The sequence below is a fragment of the Camelus ferus genome, chromosome 12, assembly GCF_009834535.1.
Source record: "Camelus ferus isolate YT-003-E chromosome 12, BCGSAC_Cfer_1.0, whole genome shotgun sequence".
In the NCBI taxonomy this organism is placed as follows: domain Eukaryota; kingdom Metazoa; phylum Chordata; class Mammalia; order Artiodactyla; family Camelidae; genus Camelus; species Camelus ferus.
The window spans coordinates 39341034-39361341 of NC_045707.1; the positions used below are offsets into that span (position 1 = coordinate 39341034).

Consider the following 20308-nt stretch of genomic DNA (forward strand, 5'->3'; position numbering starts at 1 on the left):
CTTGATACTGAAACCAGATGACAGGACAAAAAAGGAAAATTGTGAGCTGACTTCACTCTGGAACATAGAAGCAAAAATCCTAAATAAATATTGGCAAATTGAGTCCAACAATGTATTAAAATACACATACACCATGGCCAAATTCGGTTTATCCTAAGAATTAGATCAGTTCAGTATTAAAAAGTTAACTATCAAAATCTAATACACTAATATTAAAAGAGAAAACAATTCAACCATTTAAATAGATGAGAAAAAAAGCATTGAACAATTCAACATTCATTCATAAAAAACTATTAGCAAACTAGAAATAGAAGAGAGTCTCCTGAACCTGATAAAGGACCATTTATGGGGGGGGGGGGGGAAACTAACTGAAATGTCGAAAGCCTTCCCTTTAAGTTGAAGCTAAAGCAAAGATGTTCACTATCAGTTCTTTCCAACATTGTACTACATGTCCTAGCAAATACAGAAATGTAAGAAGAAATTTTTTAAAGGTACAAGGATCAGAAAGGAAGAAGACTTCCACTATTTCAGATGATGCGATTATATAAAAAACTCAAAAAGAAATCTAGATACATTATTAGAATAAAAATTTAGCAAGGTTACTGGATCCAAAATCAACACATAGCAACAATGTGTCTATAATCAGCAGCAACCACTTAGAATAGAAAGTGTAATTTTTAAAAATTTATCACAGCATTAAAAATATATAAAACTCCTAGGAAGAAAACTAATATAAGACGTTAAGGCCTTTATGGACAAAAATTATTAAAGTTTATTGAGAGATAGTAAAAGAAAATCAAATGGAGAAATACACAATGTTTTTGGCTAGGAAGACTTATTGAAAAGATATCAATTATCTCCAAGCTAATCAACAGATTCAGTACAATTACAAAAGATAATACACAAACTGGGAGAAAATACATATAACATGTTTAACTGACAAAGGATTGGTATCCAGAATATATAAAGAAATCATATGAATCAATGAAAAAAAGACACACATCCAATAGAAAAATGGTCAAAAGACACAAATAGGTACTTCACAGAAGAGGAAACACGTTCATATACGAAAAAACAATTTCATTATCAATCAGAGAATACAAATTAAACCCACAGTAAGATACTATATAATCACCATCCAATTGGCAAATAAGATAGTCAAGATTAAGTGTTCACTAGGATATGGAACAATGACACTCAACCACTGCCAGTGGGAGCGTACTGATATAAATGTTTTAAAAAACAGTTAAGCATGACCAAGTAAAACCCACTTCTTAGAGCATCAATTCTCAAATTTTTGGTCTCAGAACCTCTTTACATCCTTAAAAGTTATTGAGGACCTCAAAGAACTGTTGTTCACATGGGTTATATTTATCAATATTTACCATATTAAAAATTAAAAGACATTTTCAAAACAAAAATACACTGGTACACACTTGATGAGCTATCAGAGTGATGATGTCATATATCTGGAAAATATTTAAACGTGAGAAATGAGAGTGAAAAGGACAAATAATGCCTTAGTATTCTTATGAAAATAGTTCTGCCCACACAGACTCCCCTAAAAGAGTCTCAGGGACCCTCAAGGCTCCCGGGGCCACAGTTTGAAAACAATTGCCCTAGAGGAACGCTTGCACACGTGCACCAGGAGACATGTACAAGAATCTACTCACTCCTCAAATATTTATTAAGCATCTACCATGTGCCAGCATTTTTCTAGACATTATGAATATTTAAACAGACAAAATTAGACAAAACAGACAAAATCCCTGCCCACATGGAGCTTACACTATAATTTGCAGAATGTTCATAGCAGCATCGTTCAGAAAAGCCCAAAACAGAAAGCAATCCGAATCTCCATGAACAGAAGAACAGATAAATAAATTGCAGTATAGTCATACAATGGAATACTATACAGCAGTGAAAGCAAATGAAATACAGTTACATGTATAAACATGGATGGGAATCTCAAAAACAATGTCAGAAAAAAGTCACAGAATACATACAGCATGATAGCATTTACACAGAAGTTCAAAAACAGGTAAATCTAAACAATATATTATTAGGGATACATACATAGATGGTAGAACCACAAATAAAAACATGGGAATTATTAACAGAAAATCCAGAAAAATGTTTACCTCATGTGGTGCGTGTAGAAGGAAGACAAAGGGAGGAATTCAAAGCATCTGAGGGCATTCTAGCTCTTGAGGTGAAGACTGAGTACATGCATGATCATTTTTTCTCAACATTTTAAAAGAAAACAGATTCTAGGTTATGTAATATATAATTTCATCAACAAAGAGAGAGAACATCTGATATTTCAGCCACTGCTCTGCATTGAAAGTCAGCCAATAATGGTAACTGGTGAGGAAGAAATACATAACAATATGAAAAAAGGAATGAATATGAGCTATTCTTCACAGAAGTTAACTAGGTTCCCAGAGAGTCAGGATCCAACGAGATGGCAGTATTATAGTACTGCTCTGCCAAGTTGGTTCAGAGTCACTGGCATGATTCTGGTTAATTGGTTACTTGGTTTACTGGGTATAATTATTTGTATAAAGCAGAGAATAAAATAATAGGTGATGCAAATCTCAAAATAAACTGCCAAAGACTGCCTCTTTACTGAATTCTGTTGACTTTCAAAAGTACAAATTCCCTTTGGCACATTCTCCTAATAGTACATTTATGTGTTAAGCAATCTAAAAATACTGAAAGTGTATGGTGGCTATTGACTGTTTTTCCACATTGATCAATTACAGGTGCCAGGTTGGTCACACAAATGTCAGAACAATTTTGCAATCATGTCTTTGCCAATCATGTCATCACTGGCAGTGCCATTTTGCAGACTAAACAAGGCGCAGTTAAGGTGCAATTTCTCCTGATTAGGGGACTAGCTATGAATTTTGGTATACAATTTAGAAATTTGGAAAAAAAAAAAGATCTTGAAACACTGGATCCATCCCTTGTACCCACAGAAGACAGGCTAAAGTTATTATCTTGGGTTAGGAGTTGGTACAAGAGGTAGACCAGGCCCAGCAGCAAATGGTTGGCAACACATTCCCAGGAAACGGAGAAACAGAAAGTGTATCTTCAGGTCCAATTTCCTCAACTGAGTTCCAGACATTCAGAAATTTCCTGACATTTCTGTAGCTGTTTTCAAAATCCAATGCTACAAGACCCCAAATCTTACCCACATGTAAGCTGGAATGGACAATGCCACCAGGGGGTGCTATACTGCAACTGGTAGCAGGATGATTCAGATCAAGTAGTTGCTTGGACCACCAGAGCTCTCTGCCCACTCTCTTAACATGCTATGCTGCCTTAAGTGGCACACCCAAAACTGTGTTAAAATGGATGTAATTATTATGCCTGTAGCTTTTTCCTCCTTCTCCAATAAGAAACAGAAATTAGGAGAGAAACTTTCTCAAGCTCTTAGGAAACTCCCACTCTTTCTCTCCAGAGAGGCGGAGGAATGGATAATCCTCTTGGTCAGAGTTGGACATTTGTTGGACCATGCCTTACTAGTAGACAGAGTTACTTTATGTTCCAAAACAAACACTGGCTGCTACCTTTTATTTTTACCCTGTACATGCTCAGACATAAACGGTTCTCCTTGGGCCTTCCCCAATTCTCATGCTGAGGAATGAGGAATCCTTTAGCTTCTTGTCTCTGGGTGGCAAGGAGAGGAGGAAAGGGGAATGGGTAGAATGGAGAGCCATTTCCTTGTCTGCTATAGCTTTCATATCTGATATGCCACCAATTCCTACTTCTTGCACTTTTATCTTCAGGGAATATATGTAAATTCCCCATCATCTCTGAGGACTCTGAAAAAAACTTGTTTTGAACCAACAAAATCAAGTCAGGAAATAGTTCCTCCACAGCCTCAAAGCTATGGTTTCCTAGTCTTCTCTCTATACAAAGCCAAAGACTTTATAACCCTGAATTCTCAAGACTCGAATTTGAGGCTCTGGCAGGAGTGGTAGTCAGATTGTGAATCTGATGACCTTAAAGTATGAGGCCCTTGCCCGATTCAACTTATCCAAGACACCAAATATGAAACAAAAGAAACCTGCACTCAGTTTGATGACCTTGCTGAGATGAACAGTCCCACAAGTGGACATGTTCCTGATTTTAGTTCTCCAGAGGACAGGAAAGAAGCAAATTAATACTAATAAGATATCAAAATCTATTTTCAATAAGGAGGCCAGTATAGCTTTTTCTTTCATCATTCAGTTTATAGAATTTATTGTTTCTCCCCAGAATATGGTAGTTCATGTTTTTCCAGGCATGATTTAAATTATAAAAAGGACTTTATCTGAGTTATAGAAATATATAAGTATAAGGACTCCCAACTGTAACTGGAAAACTAGGAAGAAAGGTGTGCCAATATCATCTTGTTTTCCAGTAATGTAAGAGTCCTTTGTCCTATAAGCTTAGAGGTGACAAGAGTGACCTGACTTGACACATAAGACTCCAGTGTGGTTCTAATGCTGGTGTTCTGCGTCCTCCAGCAGCTCCCCATGCTTACAACATATTAAATAGGTAGGTAGTTTTTTCGAATGTTAGACAACTGCCCATGGCTTTCCCATAGGGAAATCAGAGAGACTGACTTTGGAAATATTTTTAGCTCATTTTCCTGATCATCCAATGTTAAAAATCATTATCTACCAATGCCCACCAATCTCACTAAATGCTCAGATCTTTTTAGATCAAAGACTTCCTCTTGCAATCTAAACACACCCATATTAAATCCCTTTTAGCCTAGTAAATATGTGACATATCCCTTATTTATCCCAGGACTTCTCTTAGGAACCTAAGTAACAGCAGGGTAGGGTAACACAAAGCTGGGGTTTGTGTTTCCTCCAGAGGCTTATTAAATCTGCTCAAATCTCTTTCCTTTTCAAAGACTCCCTCCCATTTTGACCCAATTTTAGAAGGGGAGCGAGAATATGGAGAGAGGTGTAAAGGTGACAATTTTCTTTAATCATTTGCTAAAATATTTAAGTACCAGAATAAAGGGTTGATATGAAAGAGATATAAAGACTCAGTCTCCGTCTCAAAGACCTACCATCTGTCAGAAGAGGAGGAACAATGCTAACAAGTAAGGGCACAACAGCTTTTCAGCTGCTATGACAGAAGACTTAACAAAGGACAGTGGGGGCACAAGAAAAAGGAGTCAAATCTACCTGGAAATAGAGTATGTCAGGAAAGGCTTCATCAGGTCGGCAATTTACCTAATCTTGAAAATACGAATGGAGACAGGTGAGTGGGTTAAAGGGGACTGCAGACAGAGGAGATGCATAAAAAAACATAGAGAGCACAGTATGACAGAACCTAGAAAAATGTGAAACTGTCAAGGGAGTGGTTAAAAGTTTCAAATGACAAGATTAATAAGTACAATGAAAGAATTCACCAGATTTGGGAAATGAGAAGTTATCCCTAACCTTTGCTACAGCCACTCTGATGGACAGAAGCCAGGCTGCTATGAACTAAAATGGGTGAAAAGCATAAATTAAAAGGAGATCAAAAAAAGGTGACAACAAGTTTAAGTCTCTTTCTTGGAGCCATTTGCCTTTTTACTTTCAAACATACTAGGTCAGCTGCAATAAAGGTTAGATAAGCTTTATATTTCTATCAGAAAATGACTCCCAAACACAATCCACTAACTTGTAAACAAGTTTTTAGACACAATCCATTCTTTATGAGACTGCCTATATTATTTTAAGTGATTGCTATAAAATCAACATTTCTACAGAGTTCCTCTGCCATCACTAGTTTTTCTTCCATGTAGTTCAAAATAAATAATAGTTGTAATTGGTTATAGTATAAAAGGTGCTTTATTTTATATATCATTGGTACACAATACATAAAACTGCCTAAAATCAGTCATGAAAACGTTAACTGTCGATTATACCTTAAATGGTCAAAGACCAAGTCTATTTTGTAATCTATTTCATTTATGACCAGATGACTACATTAATTTTAAATATTAATAATCTCTTCATATCCAATGTTACAAATTATTTTTATGCTACAAGTGCTGCAATTTTTAAAAACGAAAATATCTTCAGTTATAGTAGACTGTATCTCTAACCAGAACAAACTGCTGCTAGTCTATAAGTCTTTGAAATAATGGATCAACAGTTTCACCCTCTTACAGATGATTATATTTATGTAACTGGGTTATATGGCAGGGAGCCTCATACATGCAATCAGATTATTTCCATTTTTTTAAAATGCAATAAAAATGAGTTTATAATATTCTATTTCTAGTTAAGCTGCCAAACAGTTTACTAAACTAAAATGAAGCCAATGCAATATTTTAGAAAACTTAATTCTAAGAGCATGCAACATCAAAATCTTTTTACTACATATGTGAACCAAAGCTGCAGAGTCCAGGAAGAGGACTGTGGCACAAAGGCTTGTACATCTGAGTTGCTTATCCAGCAGGGAGGAGTAAATAAAGTAATTTGGTTCTGTGTAAATCCTCTTATGAAAGATATCTGCATGTTATATAGCCCACTGCTACTCAAAGGAATCTTCACTTAGAAAAATGTGCAAATCGTAAGAAGGTAAATGTACTTTTCTTGTTATTTACCCCAATCCATTCTATTCATAAACTCATAGCTCAAAGTTCTCTTATTAACTATTAATGTCAAAGCCACAGAGATTTCTCAATGGCATCTTTCAGTCACCAATCATTTATCAGAGAGATAAATGTGACTAGTACTTAATGTACAAATGCCAGAAAATGGTAAAGAATTGGCTAATTCTTAAAGTAAAAACATTTTAACAAATATCTTGGTATTGAAAGACTGTCTTTCTCTCTAGAAAATAAGACATATTTTAGAACCACAGGTTCATTGTCACCTCCTGGTCTAGAACACTAGAGGCATTTAAGCAAAGTTAACTAAACAAAATACTAATCAGGTATAAATGTATACGCTCAAACAAATATTCTATTCTTTGCTTAAAGTCAACTTATTCCTTGTAATTAAGAGAAGTGCTTCAAGATGCAAACTGTTAATTAATGCAGAGAATAAGGGGTTAAAAGTCAGACCTTTTCCTAATGAAGCAAACAGACCATTCAAATAATCGAGCTTGAAACAAACTATAACTCTCCATTCTTACTCTTTTTTTATAACTAAACACACACATATACACAACAAACCCTAGCATTTAATATGTGCAAAATTGCTTACCATTTATTTTAACTTTGGTTAAGTACTTCTTTAGCCTATATCAGACATATTATGGAAGCTATACAGATGATTACAAACATAATAATGAGGTAAGTTAAAATCCTACTAGTGCAAAAAGCAAGCATATGCCAAAAGCAAAGCATATGAGTTAAACAAAAGCAGAATGAAGCTCTCACCAAGGTAGGTGCTGGGATAATAAACCAGAGAAGCTCCTTGTAAACATTGTTTGTAAAATACACATTTAAAGATTATAGATTCATACAGCCACAAAAAAAGGTATTCTAACAACACCATAGTAGTGCATTTATTTTACCTTTAGAGTTTGGAAATCACTCATTACGTGTCTAACAGTCTGCATATTTTCTTCAAGAGAAACTTAATTAGTGAGACATTAATTACAAATACTGTAGTATAAAAATCCCAGTTCTTTACAAAAATTATATATTAAAATATTCTATACACTTTAAATTAGTAACTGGAACATACATACATATCAATTCTGCACAATTAAATCCATCTTTGCTGGGAGTATTATACATGAAGTTTGAGGACACAGCTACTCAGTCAACCTAAACTGGCATAAGGTTACATAGTATAAAAAAGATAGACCTGTGCCCTGCAGTTATTGCAGCTCTGAGTTTGAAATATCTTTTCTGGAATTATTGCTCTGTATGTTCATTTCAGATTCGAATAGGCAGTGGAACCATGAAATTCCTAAAAGGTTTGAAACAAGTTACCTGTAGCAGAGTATCCATAATGCCTATATACTCATCCTTAAGGTTGTAATGGAACCTGAGTAAGCTGTCTAATGCTTCTATTTCAGTTGTAAAAAAGTTTATACAATTTCGAGGTAAAAACAATGCAAAAATAAAACATTTAGAGCATTTACAAAAATCTTACAAATGTTTAAAACACTATTTCAAAACTTGTGTCCTGTTAAGGTGCTTCTTTCTTTCTGCAATAAGGAGGACATATACTTTAATTCTGAATTTTAAATTATGAATGTTTAAATTTCTGCAAAAGTAAAGTTAGATCCATTAAGACAGATGTTGAAATGTTTAGGGATATACTTCAGTTCTGACGAAAATACAGAATTTCAGTGCTGATAGGGACCTTACAGGTAAATTCTTTTAACGGTCTCATCTAACAACGAGGAAAATGAGGGCCAGATAAGTTAAGTGCTTTGGCCAAAATTCAATATACTTCAACATATCAACCTGGTATAAATCAAGAAAACCCATTAATCTTTTTGTATTTTGCCATGATTCTTGGAAAATGACAAAAGTTCAAAAGCAGAGCTTCTGAACTTGCCTCTTTCTTTTTTAAATTTAAGCCCTGTGCTAACTGTATATAAACAAAGAAATGAATCAAATGGCTACTAAAATTAGTATCACAAATATTATCTACTAGAAGATAGTTGTTAGAGGACCACTGCTCATTGAATAGAACAAAGTTAGAGGGAATACTCAAAGACAGGGCCTTTACAATGTAGAGAACATTTACTATATAAGACAGCACAGTGTACAACAGCCAGTTACTAGAATCATCTCAATAACTCTAGGATGACTGAGTTACATGGCCTTTATAAAAGATATTGGGGTAATAAAGCCTTCTAGCTTGCATCTTAATTTTACTATTTTCCTTTATAAAAGAGCTATAACTGTAAGGAAGAATCCATATACTAATTTTCAGAGAGGCTTTGCTTCTTTTCTATTTTTATTTGGATCTAGAATTGAGCAAATACATTTTAATAACAACTTACAAACTCAAATTCATAACTACGAGAAATACAGTCAGAGAACACTCTTTTAAATGACAAATCTTCATAACCAGTTACTAATAAATAATAATCACAATAGCTTCAGTAAAAAAAAAAAAAATTCAATTTAAAGGTGCTTTTTTATTGTTACCTTGAAGCCATCGAACTTGTGTTGCTGGTCCATACCCCTTCTCATTCTTTGCTGATATCCTGAACACAATGGCAGGCCTGGATGTATAATCGATATGTGCATTTGCAAGCTGCCCAGCGGTCACTACACATGATGTCTTAAGACCACAATAAATCCTCATAAACACAAGCTGACTTGGATTATCTTGTATTTGTGCTGTGCGGATAGCCAAGTACGCTGAATATTCCAAAATATTTCCAGAAGGTGAAGTGGGAGGTTCCCAGGAAAGATGGATACCCTCAACATTCTTGAAGAGAGGTGGGGAAAAAAAAAAAACAAACAGGTAAATGTTCTAAAGTTTTCTCTAATATCACTTATTATGTTGAGTCTATCTTTAGAACACAAGATGCTTTTCACTGAAGTAACTGCATTAGGTGTTAGAACTTTTATTGCTGATTTTTAAAAACCTACCCTAATTGGATCTACACTGTTTAATTTATGCCTTTTAAAAAACACTGCTAGACTTAAATGTCTTCCTATACTATCCCAAAGAAGATAGTTACCTGAAAGTAGACTTCTCTTCTCTAAATAGAGGTAGGACCTTAGGATAAAATATAATCTAATTTCATGTGTTCTCTTAAAATTCTCTAGCACAAACTTTTTGGTTCCATAGCAACAAGAATAAAGTTAATATTAAGCTGCATACACAAATTTTACTGACTTTTTGTAATTTGGATGTTGTAATTATGCTTGAAATTTTGGTCCTTAAAAATATCACGAATGATTAGCAACAAATACTTACAAAACTATTAATCCACCCCTTTTAGTTATCGCTCATTTCATCAGACACTGTCAAAAATCTCTAAACTGGTAGTTTTACTTCACGTACAAAGTTTCAATAATTTAAACCATTAAGTCTTTATTATTGAAGTAGGGTCGATTTACCATGTTGTGTTAGCTTCTGGTGTATAAATCGTTAAGTCTTGACCTAATGTCTTACCTTTGAAATCCTGACTGCAGAAGGAGCTCCAGGGAAACCGGGAATACAAGTTTTAAATTCACTGATTTTGCTGAAAGGGCCTATTCCACAACCATTGATGGCAGCAACCCTGAATCTATATCCTGTGCCTGGAACAAGATCTTGTTTCTTAAGTAAACTGTAGTCAGGTACGTCTGCATTTCCTATCTAAAATATAATATATGCAAAAGTCAAAGAAAAGATGCAATTAATTATTTTTTCATTAAACAACAAAACTTTTAAAGAATGAATTCTATTTCAGGGTTGTAGTTCACATTATTTATTTTCCTCTTTCATACATGGAATGAATCCTCCAATACAAAAATAACCAAGCCCATAAACTGGTGATTCTTATCCAGAGGAAAAGTGCCTTTCCAGTCAAGAATCACTGGTTATGAAAAGAAATATAAGGATATTCTGCACATGAAGAGTATAGAGATAGAAATCTCAAAAGATTTACTGTCAAATGGGCTAGCCAGGAAAAACACCCTTTGGACATGGGCAAGCAAGTTTAATAGAAAAGGAGCAACTAGCATGTAGTACGGAGCATTTTAAAAATTAATATTCAGCCGATGCTAAATAAATGTTAAATTAAATAACTGAATTTCATGCTCTTGGTAGGAAGATAATAACATCTACAACTTGCTAATAATTTTTACATATTCTCCCTAAGTTTCACTACATCTCTGTGAGATAGGTAGCACCAATGTATCATTCTTTTTTTTTAAAACATTTTTTATTGAGTTATAGTCATTTTACAATGTTGTGTCAAATCCCAGTGTAGAGCATAATTTTTCAGTTATACATGAACATACATAAATTGTCACTTCTTTTTCGCTGTGAGCTACCACAAGATCTTGTATATATTTCCCTGTGCTATACAGTAAAATCTTGTTTATCTATTCTGCATATGCCTGTCAGTATCTATGTATCATTCCATTTTTAAGGGAGTTAGGTTATCTCCATTTCACACATGAGGAAACCGAGTCGCAGGAAAGGTTAAACAAGTGATTTGTCCAAGGTCACACTGTTGAGTGCTGGAACTAATGATTCAAACCCAAGTTCACTGGCTTTTACAGTTTTTTTTTTACTTTTGGGAAAAACAGATAGCTACTAGGCCCTTAGATATGGGTATTTCCATATATGTGAAATCAAACTATAGCCAGAAATTTTGTTAGGCATAATGCTAACAAATTGTTAACCAGGATGTCTATTTTTGTCAAGAATTAGAATTCAATATGAAAAAGAGGGACACCAGCAGTAATATTAAAGAAACTAAAATATAATGATAAATGACATATTCTCCATTTGTAAGATCTTTGGAAGATTCAGAATATATTTCTTTGGCAACTCCCTCTCTAAAACCCCCCATTTCAGAAAAAAAATTAGTTCAGTATGCTTTGGAGCTGTTATCTACTTCATAATTCTTAGAGGGCCAATGTCTCATATATATGAGGTCCTCTTTAAGGGGCTTCAAAATTAAGGAAAATTAGATTGTTTTTAATAGCATAGGGGCTTTTAAATTTTTTAAATTGTGAAGTTAGGAAGAAAAAAAGTTCTCAGTAAGAAAAAATGTTCTATTCTCTAAACACACCAGGTAACAAAATTAGAACTATTTAAAAAAAATCTTCATCTGTACTGACCAGACTATATTATTTATGACTGAAAATCCAGCTCAGTGATTGTATAAGATTTTTAAAGTAAACTGCTTATGATTTATTCTATAAAAAGAGCTTTAAAAAGAATACAAGATAACTAGATATATAGAATTCTCAATTACAAACTGTGAACAGATCCCAATTTCACTCATTCAAGTGACCTGAATCTGGATTATTTTAAAAATCTCATTCTTGAGGCTTATAACTAGCAGTGTAGAAAATATATTAATAGGTACCTTTGAGATGCTTTGCTTCCCTTTTGGCAGCAGATAAAACTGGCTCACCAAAGCTGTATTATTTTTAAAAATTCCTACATCACACCACTGTCGTTCTCCTGCTTTCAGTGTAGTCACTGGATTTGAAGGAGTCTCTTTCTAATTTCAGAGAAGGAAAAATGTGTATGAAGATTCTTATTGAACATACAAGAAATCTCAAGATTTAATAAGTCCATGCAGTGATCTATAAGTAGGTATATGGGTAAACACCACAACATTAATAGCTCATAAGTAAATAAACTCTTAACAGATTAGGTCAACTGACAAGTGAAAAAGGGATGCCAATTCAAACATAGGGAGTGACAGGCATTCTCCAAGTCAGTAGCTCTCTATACTATCAACCTAGTTGGAGTTAGCATGCTTTCCAATCAGTGATATGTTAAAATGCCAGCTGTTTTATAGAACATTGTCATTTCAGAGAATCTCTCAGAAAATGTAATAATCCCTTTAGTGTGACATTACAACTTGCTCCAAACGGAGCAAATAAGGAAAAATTCATTCCAAGCTGGCTTATTTCTAGATTCAAAAACAACTAGCAGAAATTCAGTGATCTTTGTACTTGAAATACCTGTGATTCTCCAAACCTAAAAGGAGAAAAAATGTTCAAAACTAAAATGCAATTTAAATATAATTTAGTATATACTAAAGAGGAGTAGATTAAACAGTTTTACATTTTTACCTTTGCTTTAAGACAAATAAACTTCCTCTACCTTAAGCTACTTTTAGTGATAAGTGAATTATACTTATCCCTGGAACTAACCTTTTTAAGCCATCTTCTTTATAAATGAGACAGTTTCCAGAAGCTCAAAACAAATGTGCACTTCAGTTATTTATTTCTGTCTTAAATATATAACAGCAGAGGTACATGCTTATAATTCACATTTATTTGTCATTTAGGCTATCACACATGACAAAGTAAGCTAGCTAGAAGAGTCTAAGGTTCTTTTAAAAAAGGAATAGCTTTAAACTTGTTTTCATTTTTAAAGTTGTAAAAACTCTCTTCAACAACTTTTATAAAACAACTGGCTCCAACTGAAATAACAGATACCATTCTAGCCGATGCACTGCAAAATAGATTTAAGAGGGAAAAAGTTCATTTTAGTAATTCTCTGAGAAGAATCTAAGAACAGTAAGACTTAACATTCTGGAAAGGTGAAAGCTGATGAAGGTAAATATATGACCAAATCCATAAAAATCATGATTGAATGAAAACTAAAATTATAGACTATTCTTGAAGATTCTAAAAGGTAAATTTTAGGTCAAAAACTCTTGCTCATAGCAGTGAAGTTGAAATGACTGATAATTTAAAAATCAATTAAAAATACACAGATCATACATATTATCCTTGTATTTATCAAATTAAGAAAATCTTAGTATATTTGTGAGGCACATTCCTAGTATTTTAAGTTTGGTACCAAGCAGACTGATTCTGGCCTTCCACACAACCACCCAACGTCAGAGATTATTGGGATACTCTACAGGTATGTCTACCTCAATACTGCAATCTTCTGCTGTTCCCCTATTAAGCAGCTAGCAATAAAGTCATTCAAGTTTTATGTTCCAAAACATGTCCTTTTACTCTTTAAACCATTAATGTAATTTACACATACATAGACACACTTCTGATTATAAAAGTAGCACATTTTATAATAGAAAAATATTGAAAGCATAAAGAAAGTAAAAATTATGTGTGGCCCCACAACCTGAAGAAAGCCATCTAAGCATTGTAGTGTAGATGTGTGTGGACTCATGCGAAGCATGAATGTATGCACTCTGTGTGTTTTTAATGAAATTGAGGACACAGTATATATACAACTTTTCATCCAGCTTTTGTCACTTAACATTACACTGTGAACATTTTCCTATTTAACCCTTCATTTCTCAGTCTATGTCAAGTCATTACTAGAGTACACCCAAGAGCCTTTTCCTGAATTCATGTTGAAGTTGCTCAGCATTTAAAGCATGTTTAGCCATCTGTAAACACATATCATCTTCAGGTCATATACTTACAGAAAATGGCATCGCTGCAGCATGTGACTCTACACGGCTGATCTTAGTTGCAGGCAGTGCACATGTTTCATCAACTAGAAATTAAATAATTCATCAGATAAGATTTACATAATCACTTACCAGACACATTAAAATATAATTTATAAATATACAAAAAATAGCCAGAGGGAGAAAATCACAATAATTAGAAATGTGGACTCTCTAACTTGAACTAGTTCACAAAGCTCATTTTTCAAGGGTTTGATGACTAGCTGGAACTTCAGAGAATGTTTACCAAAAATGAAACACAATTCCTGTTGCAAAAGAATAAAATGAGAATTTACAAAATCAGAAATCAATGAAGCTAGGAGAATTGTTACCCCACAGTATAGAACTAATCATTTCTAAGGAAAAAAAATTGCTGAATAAATTCACAGTAGGAAAGATACATTCTGATTGTATTTTAGTGTGTGCTAATTTAACTATTTTATGGAAGGTAGCAGAGAATATATTATATAATGATTTCAACTGAAATGCTTTATCTGTTTACATTTGATTCAATCCAAGATGAAATGCAATTCCCATCTAAAACAAATACGTTTGATGAATTTATATACAAAAATGGTTCAAAATACAGTATGTGAAACACATTTCAAACCTTCAGATTTGGTACTGAATGTTGTTAGTGAAGTTTCATCTTTAACAACTGCCCCATTTGTACTGGATGATTCAGTTTTAATGGTCTGCTGGGTTACCATAGTTTGTGCGCTGGAAACAGTACTGGATACAGAAGTTTCAGGGATTACTGTTCTTAAATCCAGGCAACTACTTAGAACACCTATATTTGCTGAAGTGTGAGGACCTAAAATTAAAGGGAAAAGATCAATTATTAACATAGTATCTGCAAGTAATTGTTGTATCTTATAGTTCTTTTCATACAATTCTTGGCATTTTCAATTTTAAAATAATAAACAAGAGCACTGCAAATGTCATTTATATGAATTAACTGTTGGGCATAAAATATTTAGAAAAATAAAGTGCAATCAATATATCCATAATGGATGTCCAACTTCTCAGCTCCTTCTTCCATTCTAAACACTGAATCTTTGTTCTTGAATTCTAATAAATCATAGATCAAATGGCCTTTCTTCCCATTTTAGGGGGAAAAAATACAGGTTATCTGGCATGAATGTCATCAGTTTTCTGCCTTCTCTTGTCCTAAACTAGAAATGTATTTATGATTGTGCCCATCCCCTGTCTTCTCTTCCATTTCATAAGACGAGCTGACCTTTCTCCTAAGGAAGTTTAATCTATCCTCTTGTGCTCCTGGTCCCATTCCTTCTCCCATATTTTGGGAACCTCTTTTATCTTTTTTTTTTTAATTAAAAAAATTTATTTTTTAGGTTCCTTTATTGTGTGTGTGTGTGCATATATATATATATATATATTTTTTTTTTATTGAAGTACAGTCACTTTACAATGTTGTGTCAATTTCTGGTGTATATAGCACAATGCTTCAGTCATACATGAACATACATATATTTGTTTTCATATTCTTTTTCACCACAAGTTACTACAAGATATTGAGTATAATTCCCTGTGTTATATAGAATAAACTTGTTGTTTATCTATTTTATATATGTTAGTATCTGTAAATCTCAAAGTCCCAATTTATCTCTTCCCACTCCCTTCCCCTCCCTGGTAACCGTAAGTTTGTTTTCTATGTCTGTGTGGACCCTCTTTTATCAATCATTCCTTTTTCTTCAGGGTTTTCAAATTCTTCAGTAGTTTTGGCCCTCAGTCTAACAAACATTATCAAGTCTCATTATCAAATCTCTCAAGCATGCATCTTCCTTGACCCTACAATCTTCTTTAGTTACCATTCCCCCTTGCTAGTTTGCTTTAGAACAGTCTCTGTAGACTCCCCTGACTTCCCAATTTTGATTTCTAGCACACTCTAATGAAATAGCTCTGAAAAACATCAATGATTTCTAAGGGATACTTTTCAATTTTCATTGACTTCACCTTTCTACAATGTAAACAATGCTGACCACAGACCCCTTTTTGAAGCTATTTCTGTCTATGACTCATATTCCACAATATTAAAGACTTACTATCTACTAGACATTTTTATAGTGGTGAGACAAAGCAGGCATGGTTCATACCTCATGAACTTAACAGTCATTTAGTAGAGACAACATGCATACACAATCAATGTATAGGCATAAATGGTGATGCCCACTACGGAGGTAAAAAAAATATATCAGTCTTTTTGTTTTTTTCCCTAACCTTCTTGGAACCCCTTTTCAGTCTCTTTAGCTGGCTTCTCTTCTTCAAATGACTCTTTAAATCCAGGTATTTCTAAGCCCTTTCTTTTCTCCCTTTACATATTTTCCTGGTGCCTTAACTACCATTCACAAATCATACATCTCTCAAATACATATGTCCCAGGCATGGAGCCTGGTCCTGAGAACTGAACAAGTCAGGCAAGGTCCCTGGTCTTATGGAGGCTGTATTTCAGATCCTATTAACTTCTAAATTTATACTTCCAGCCAAGAACTGCCTTCTAGACTCCAGATCTAAGTATCTAACTGCCCACTAGAAATCTTTACCAATATGTTCCTCAAGGGCCTCAAAAACAGTAAGCTCAAAGTTGAACCTATCTTTCTTCCAAATCTGCTCTTGCTCCTATTTTTCCTATCCTGATGAGGAGTATCATCCTGCAATGAGTGTCCAATCCAGAAAACTGGGAATCATGTTCAACTCATTTTTACTTCTCATATTCACCCACTTTCTAAGGCTAATAGGTGCTACTTTCTAAAAGTCTCTGAACTTATGTATTCTCTCCTCTCCATCCCACCCACTGCTTTAGTCTTTATGCATCTCTTGGAGTCCTTAAAGAACCTCCTAACAAGTCACCCAATCATTTCCTACTATAGTTCTTCCTGCTGGTGAGACTAGAATGCCCTTTCTGAAACAAAAACCAAACAAAAACTAATCATGTCACACTTTCCCTTTGAAATATACCAGCTACTCTAACCTACAGAGAAAACGCCCGATCTCCTCTTGTTAACTTGAGACTGGGTAGCCATTCAGTCACACACTTAAATGTCTATAATGTGCCAGATACTGTCATTGTACAACCACTCTTGCTTCCCCATTTGCCTAATGTTAATTTTAACCAAACTGCCTTACAAGTAGGATTTCAAGTGCATTGAGATTCTGAAAGCTTGCATCTGTTTTCATGAGTATAAACTTCTTTATAAGATAGACACAGAAAATCATTATTAAAAAAAAAATTTAGATTGAGGTCAAGACCAAGCTTTTATAATTTTGACCAAATGATTCCCTCACATCAGAAAATAAACAAAACAAAAGTGCTCTCCTCTTCCACAAGTAATGAAATCAGAAAAATTACAGGAAATTATTTTGCTTGAATATTTTTATCTACCATGGACTCATAAAGAAAAATAGAAATAAAAAATTATCTTGTTATTCACTGAAGAGGAATTAACTTTTTAATCAACTATCACAATTTTTTCAAATTAAAAATAAAGTCACATATTCCTGTACTAGGAAAATATCAGAATGAGATTTATAAAATAATTTTAGATACTGAAATCAGAGGCAACACAATATATTTCGGACAGCATCAGAATACTCAAATTAAATTATTTTAAATATAAGGATCACCAAATTATACGCTGTCCTATGAATTCAATGGGCTAATCAACAGTTCTCACAAATGAACTATCTTTCTGAGGATAATCCAGTTAAACAAATATTTATTAAGTGAATACTATTTACCAGGCATGGATCTGGGTGCTAGGGAAATAGACATGAACAAGGTAGACAAAATCTGGCCCAAAATAAATAATTTCAGATAATTATAAGCGTCAGGACAACAGAGTAATAGAACAGTGACACTGAACACACTGCCCAACCTCAAAAGTTATACAGGAGCTTGTCTCATCAGAACTCTACGCCTAATAACTAATCATTACCATTCGGGTAAGTTCTTGCTTAGTATCGTGACATCATTCTAATTAGGGTCAATATGATAAGTATATATTTTATTTTGAAAATGGATCAAAACCATGTAACATTTACTTTTTCAAAGACTCTAAAATTCCCTACCATTTATTATAAAAAGCTTTAGCTTTATTTAAAATGCTGTCTTTATACCTTCATTTTTCCTTAGCATATCCACAACACAACTATTATGATTAGAAGCATTAGTTGCCAAAGATGAATGTAAAATGGCATTAGAATCAGTTGATGCTTTGAGATCTGGTTTGTTTTTCACCGAAGCTCCTTTCATAGCAGTATGCTCAGATTTTGCACTGTTCATTGTATCACTGATCTACAAGAAATAAAATGGTTTATTGTAGCAAGCAATGTTCAATTACATAGAAATACATGTAAAAAAACAAGCAAAATAATTTACAACTTAAATGTTTTTGAAAATAAATTTACCAAAATATAAAACAGTTTAAATTATATGTTTAATTTGTATAGGATTATTCTTTAAATTTTATAATTGTTTAAGAAAATTTCTTTTCATTTAATCTCCATTCTCAAAAGACCAGTTCTGAGGGGAAAAGGAACAGTTATTTTGAGGGAAGAAAAAAAATCTACGCTTTTATAAGTAGTAGTTAGTATTCAAGTAAATACATATGTAACATGAGCAACAACAACAAAGCTGCTGAGTTTAACATTTTGGTCAAATTTTCTTGACAAGATCAGACATGGATACCTAGATCTTACAATTCCTGAAAGAAAAATCTCAGTTATAATGAACTTTCAAACATAAATTATTCTGTATGACTGTTTTCATATAGACGTCAAGATTTAATATATACACACATCAATATTCTTCACCATTAAACATTTTAGATAGAAACCTTCCTAATTACATTTCTCTTTGTCTCCTGAAAGACACTATAATAAACACATTTAAACTTTTTGGTAATTCAAGTTATCAATCTGAATATCAGTTATTATACAGCAATACCCATAGGTCTACTGAACGATAAAAGTGATCTGGCTTTATTCAAATACCCCAATATTGCTGCCCCTTTTTAGTTACCTGTTGTCACTTTTCTGTCTCCACCTTTAATGTCAGTTATAATCTCTCAGGGCTCTAAGGATACTTGGTCATACACGCCCTGTACTTCCCATCTAACTGATGGTGACTGTGCTGCTGTTAACAAATGATGATGATGATAGCCAGGTACCAAGTGACAAGCATCGTGCTACATGTTTACAAAGCCTGTATTTCATTTAATCTTCACAAGAATTTTATAAACTGGGTAATATCACCCCTAGCTTATAGATGGAAAAAATGAGACTTAGAGATCTTAACAAATATACCCACGGTCAGGCAGCTAGTAAGTAGCAGAGCTAGACTCTAAACCTAAGTTCATTTCACTGCAAAGTCTCCATGATACACTATCTGGGAAGCACAATAAAGTGAAGTATAAAACTGAAGTGTGCTTTTATAAAGCAGAAAAAGCTGAAAGCCAAGATGCTGTAGGTGGAAAGTCACTAAGAGGTAAACCATTTGTGTTGAAGAGCCCAGAAAGACTTGAGAATTGGAGGCCAAGGTGCAGAGTGCAAGTAAACACCAGAGGACCATCATATGGAAGACTATGTAAACAGTGCTGTGGCCTCAGCTATGCCTTTCCAGCGTACAGTGGCAGACAGGTTCCACTCCCGCATTCTAACTGAAGAAGGGAGACAGGTAGAAAGACTGAAATGGGAGGCTTTGGACTGTGGTATGGTGTCTCTGGTGAGTATGGAGGGGAGGCACCCATACTGAAAGTGAGGATTAAATGAAAGTCTGTATGCTGAGCAGACACTGCCTGCTCACATTAAACTCCCAAAATACTGACAGCCAGGCTTAGAACCCTTAGGCAAGAGGCTGGAGAATTTTCACAGGAAAGCCACTGGTCCAAGGGAAAAGATACTGACATTTGTGGCCCCCCACCAAATAACCCTCATTAAGGTCTCCTAATCATGCATGCCCATATGCAGAGAATTACTATGGTCTGAATGTTTGTGTCTGACACAAATTTATACAATGAAACCTACCTCCAACGTGATGGTATTAGGAGGTAGGGCCCCTGGGCTGTGATTAGTGCCTTTGTAAAAGTGGACCAAGAAAGACCCTCTGTCCCTTCCACCATGTGAGGATACAGTGAGAAATCAACAGTCTGCAACTCTGAAGAGGTTCCTCTCCAGAACTCGACCATGCAGGCACCCTGATTTC

At 34.2% G+C, this 20308-nt stretch overlaps 1 protein-coding gene across 2 annotated transcripts in view; it reads right to left on the reverse strand.

Moving 5' to 3' along the window:
• Nucleotides 1–752: 752 nt before the first annotated feature.
• Nucleotides 753–20308, reverse strand: part of HCFC2 (host cell factor C2) — a 41719-nt gene continuing 22163 nt past the window's right edge. The window contains exons 10-15 of one of the 2 annotated variants that reach the window (XM_032493457.1): nucleotides 18223–18400; nucleotides 14696–14899; nucleotides 14059–14132; nucleotides 12010–12147; nucleotides 10098–10283; nucleotides 753–9404 (exon numbers count right to left, since the gene is read on the reverse strand). In XM_032493457.1, coding sequence (XP_032349348.1) covers nucleotides 9090–9404; nucleotides 10098–10283; nucleotides 12010–12147; nucleotides 14059–14132; nucleotides 14696–14899; nucleotides 18223–18400 — 1095 coding nt within the window. In that variant the 3' untranslated portion in view covers nucleotides 753–9089. Of the gene's footprint in view, nucleotides 9405–10097; nucleotides 10284–12009; nucleotides 12148–14058; nucleotides 14133–14695; nucleotides 14900–18222; nucleotides 18401–20308 lie in introns of those variants that run through there. The other variant, XM_032493458.1, reaches the window with a different exon arrangement.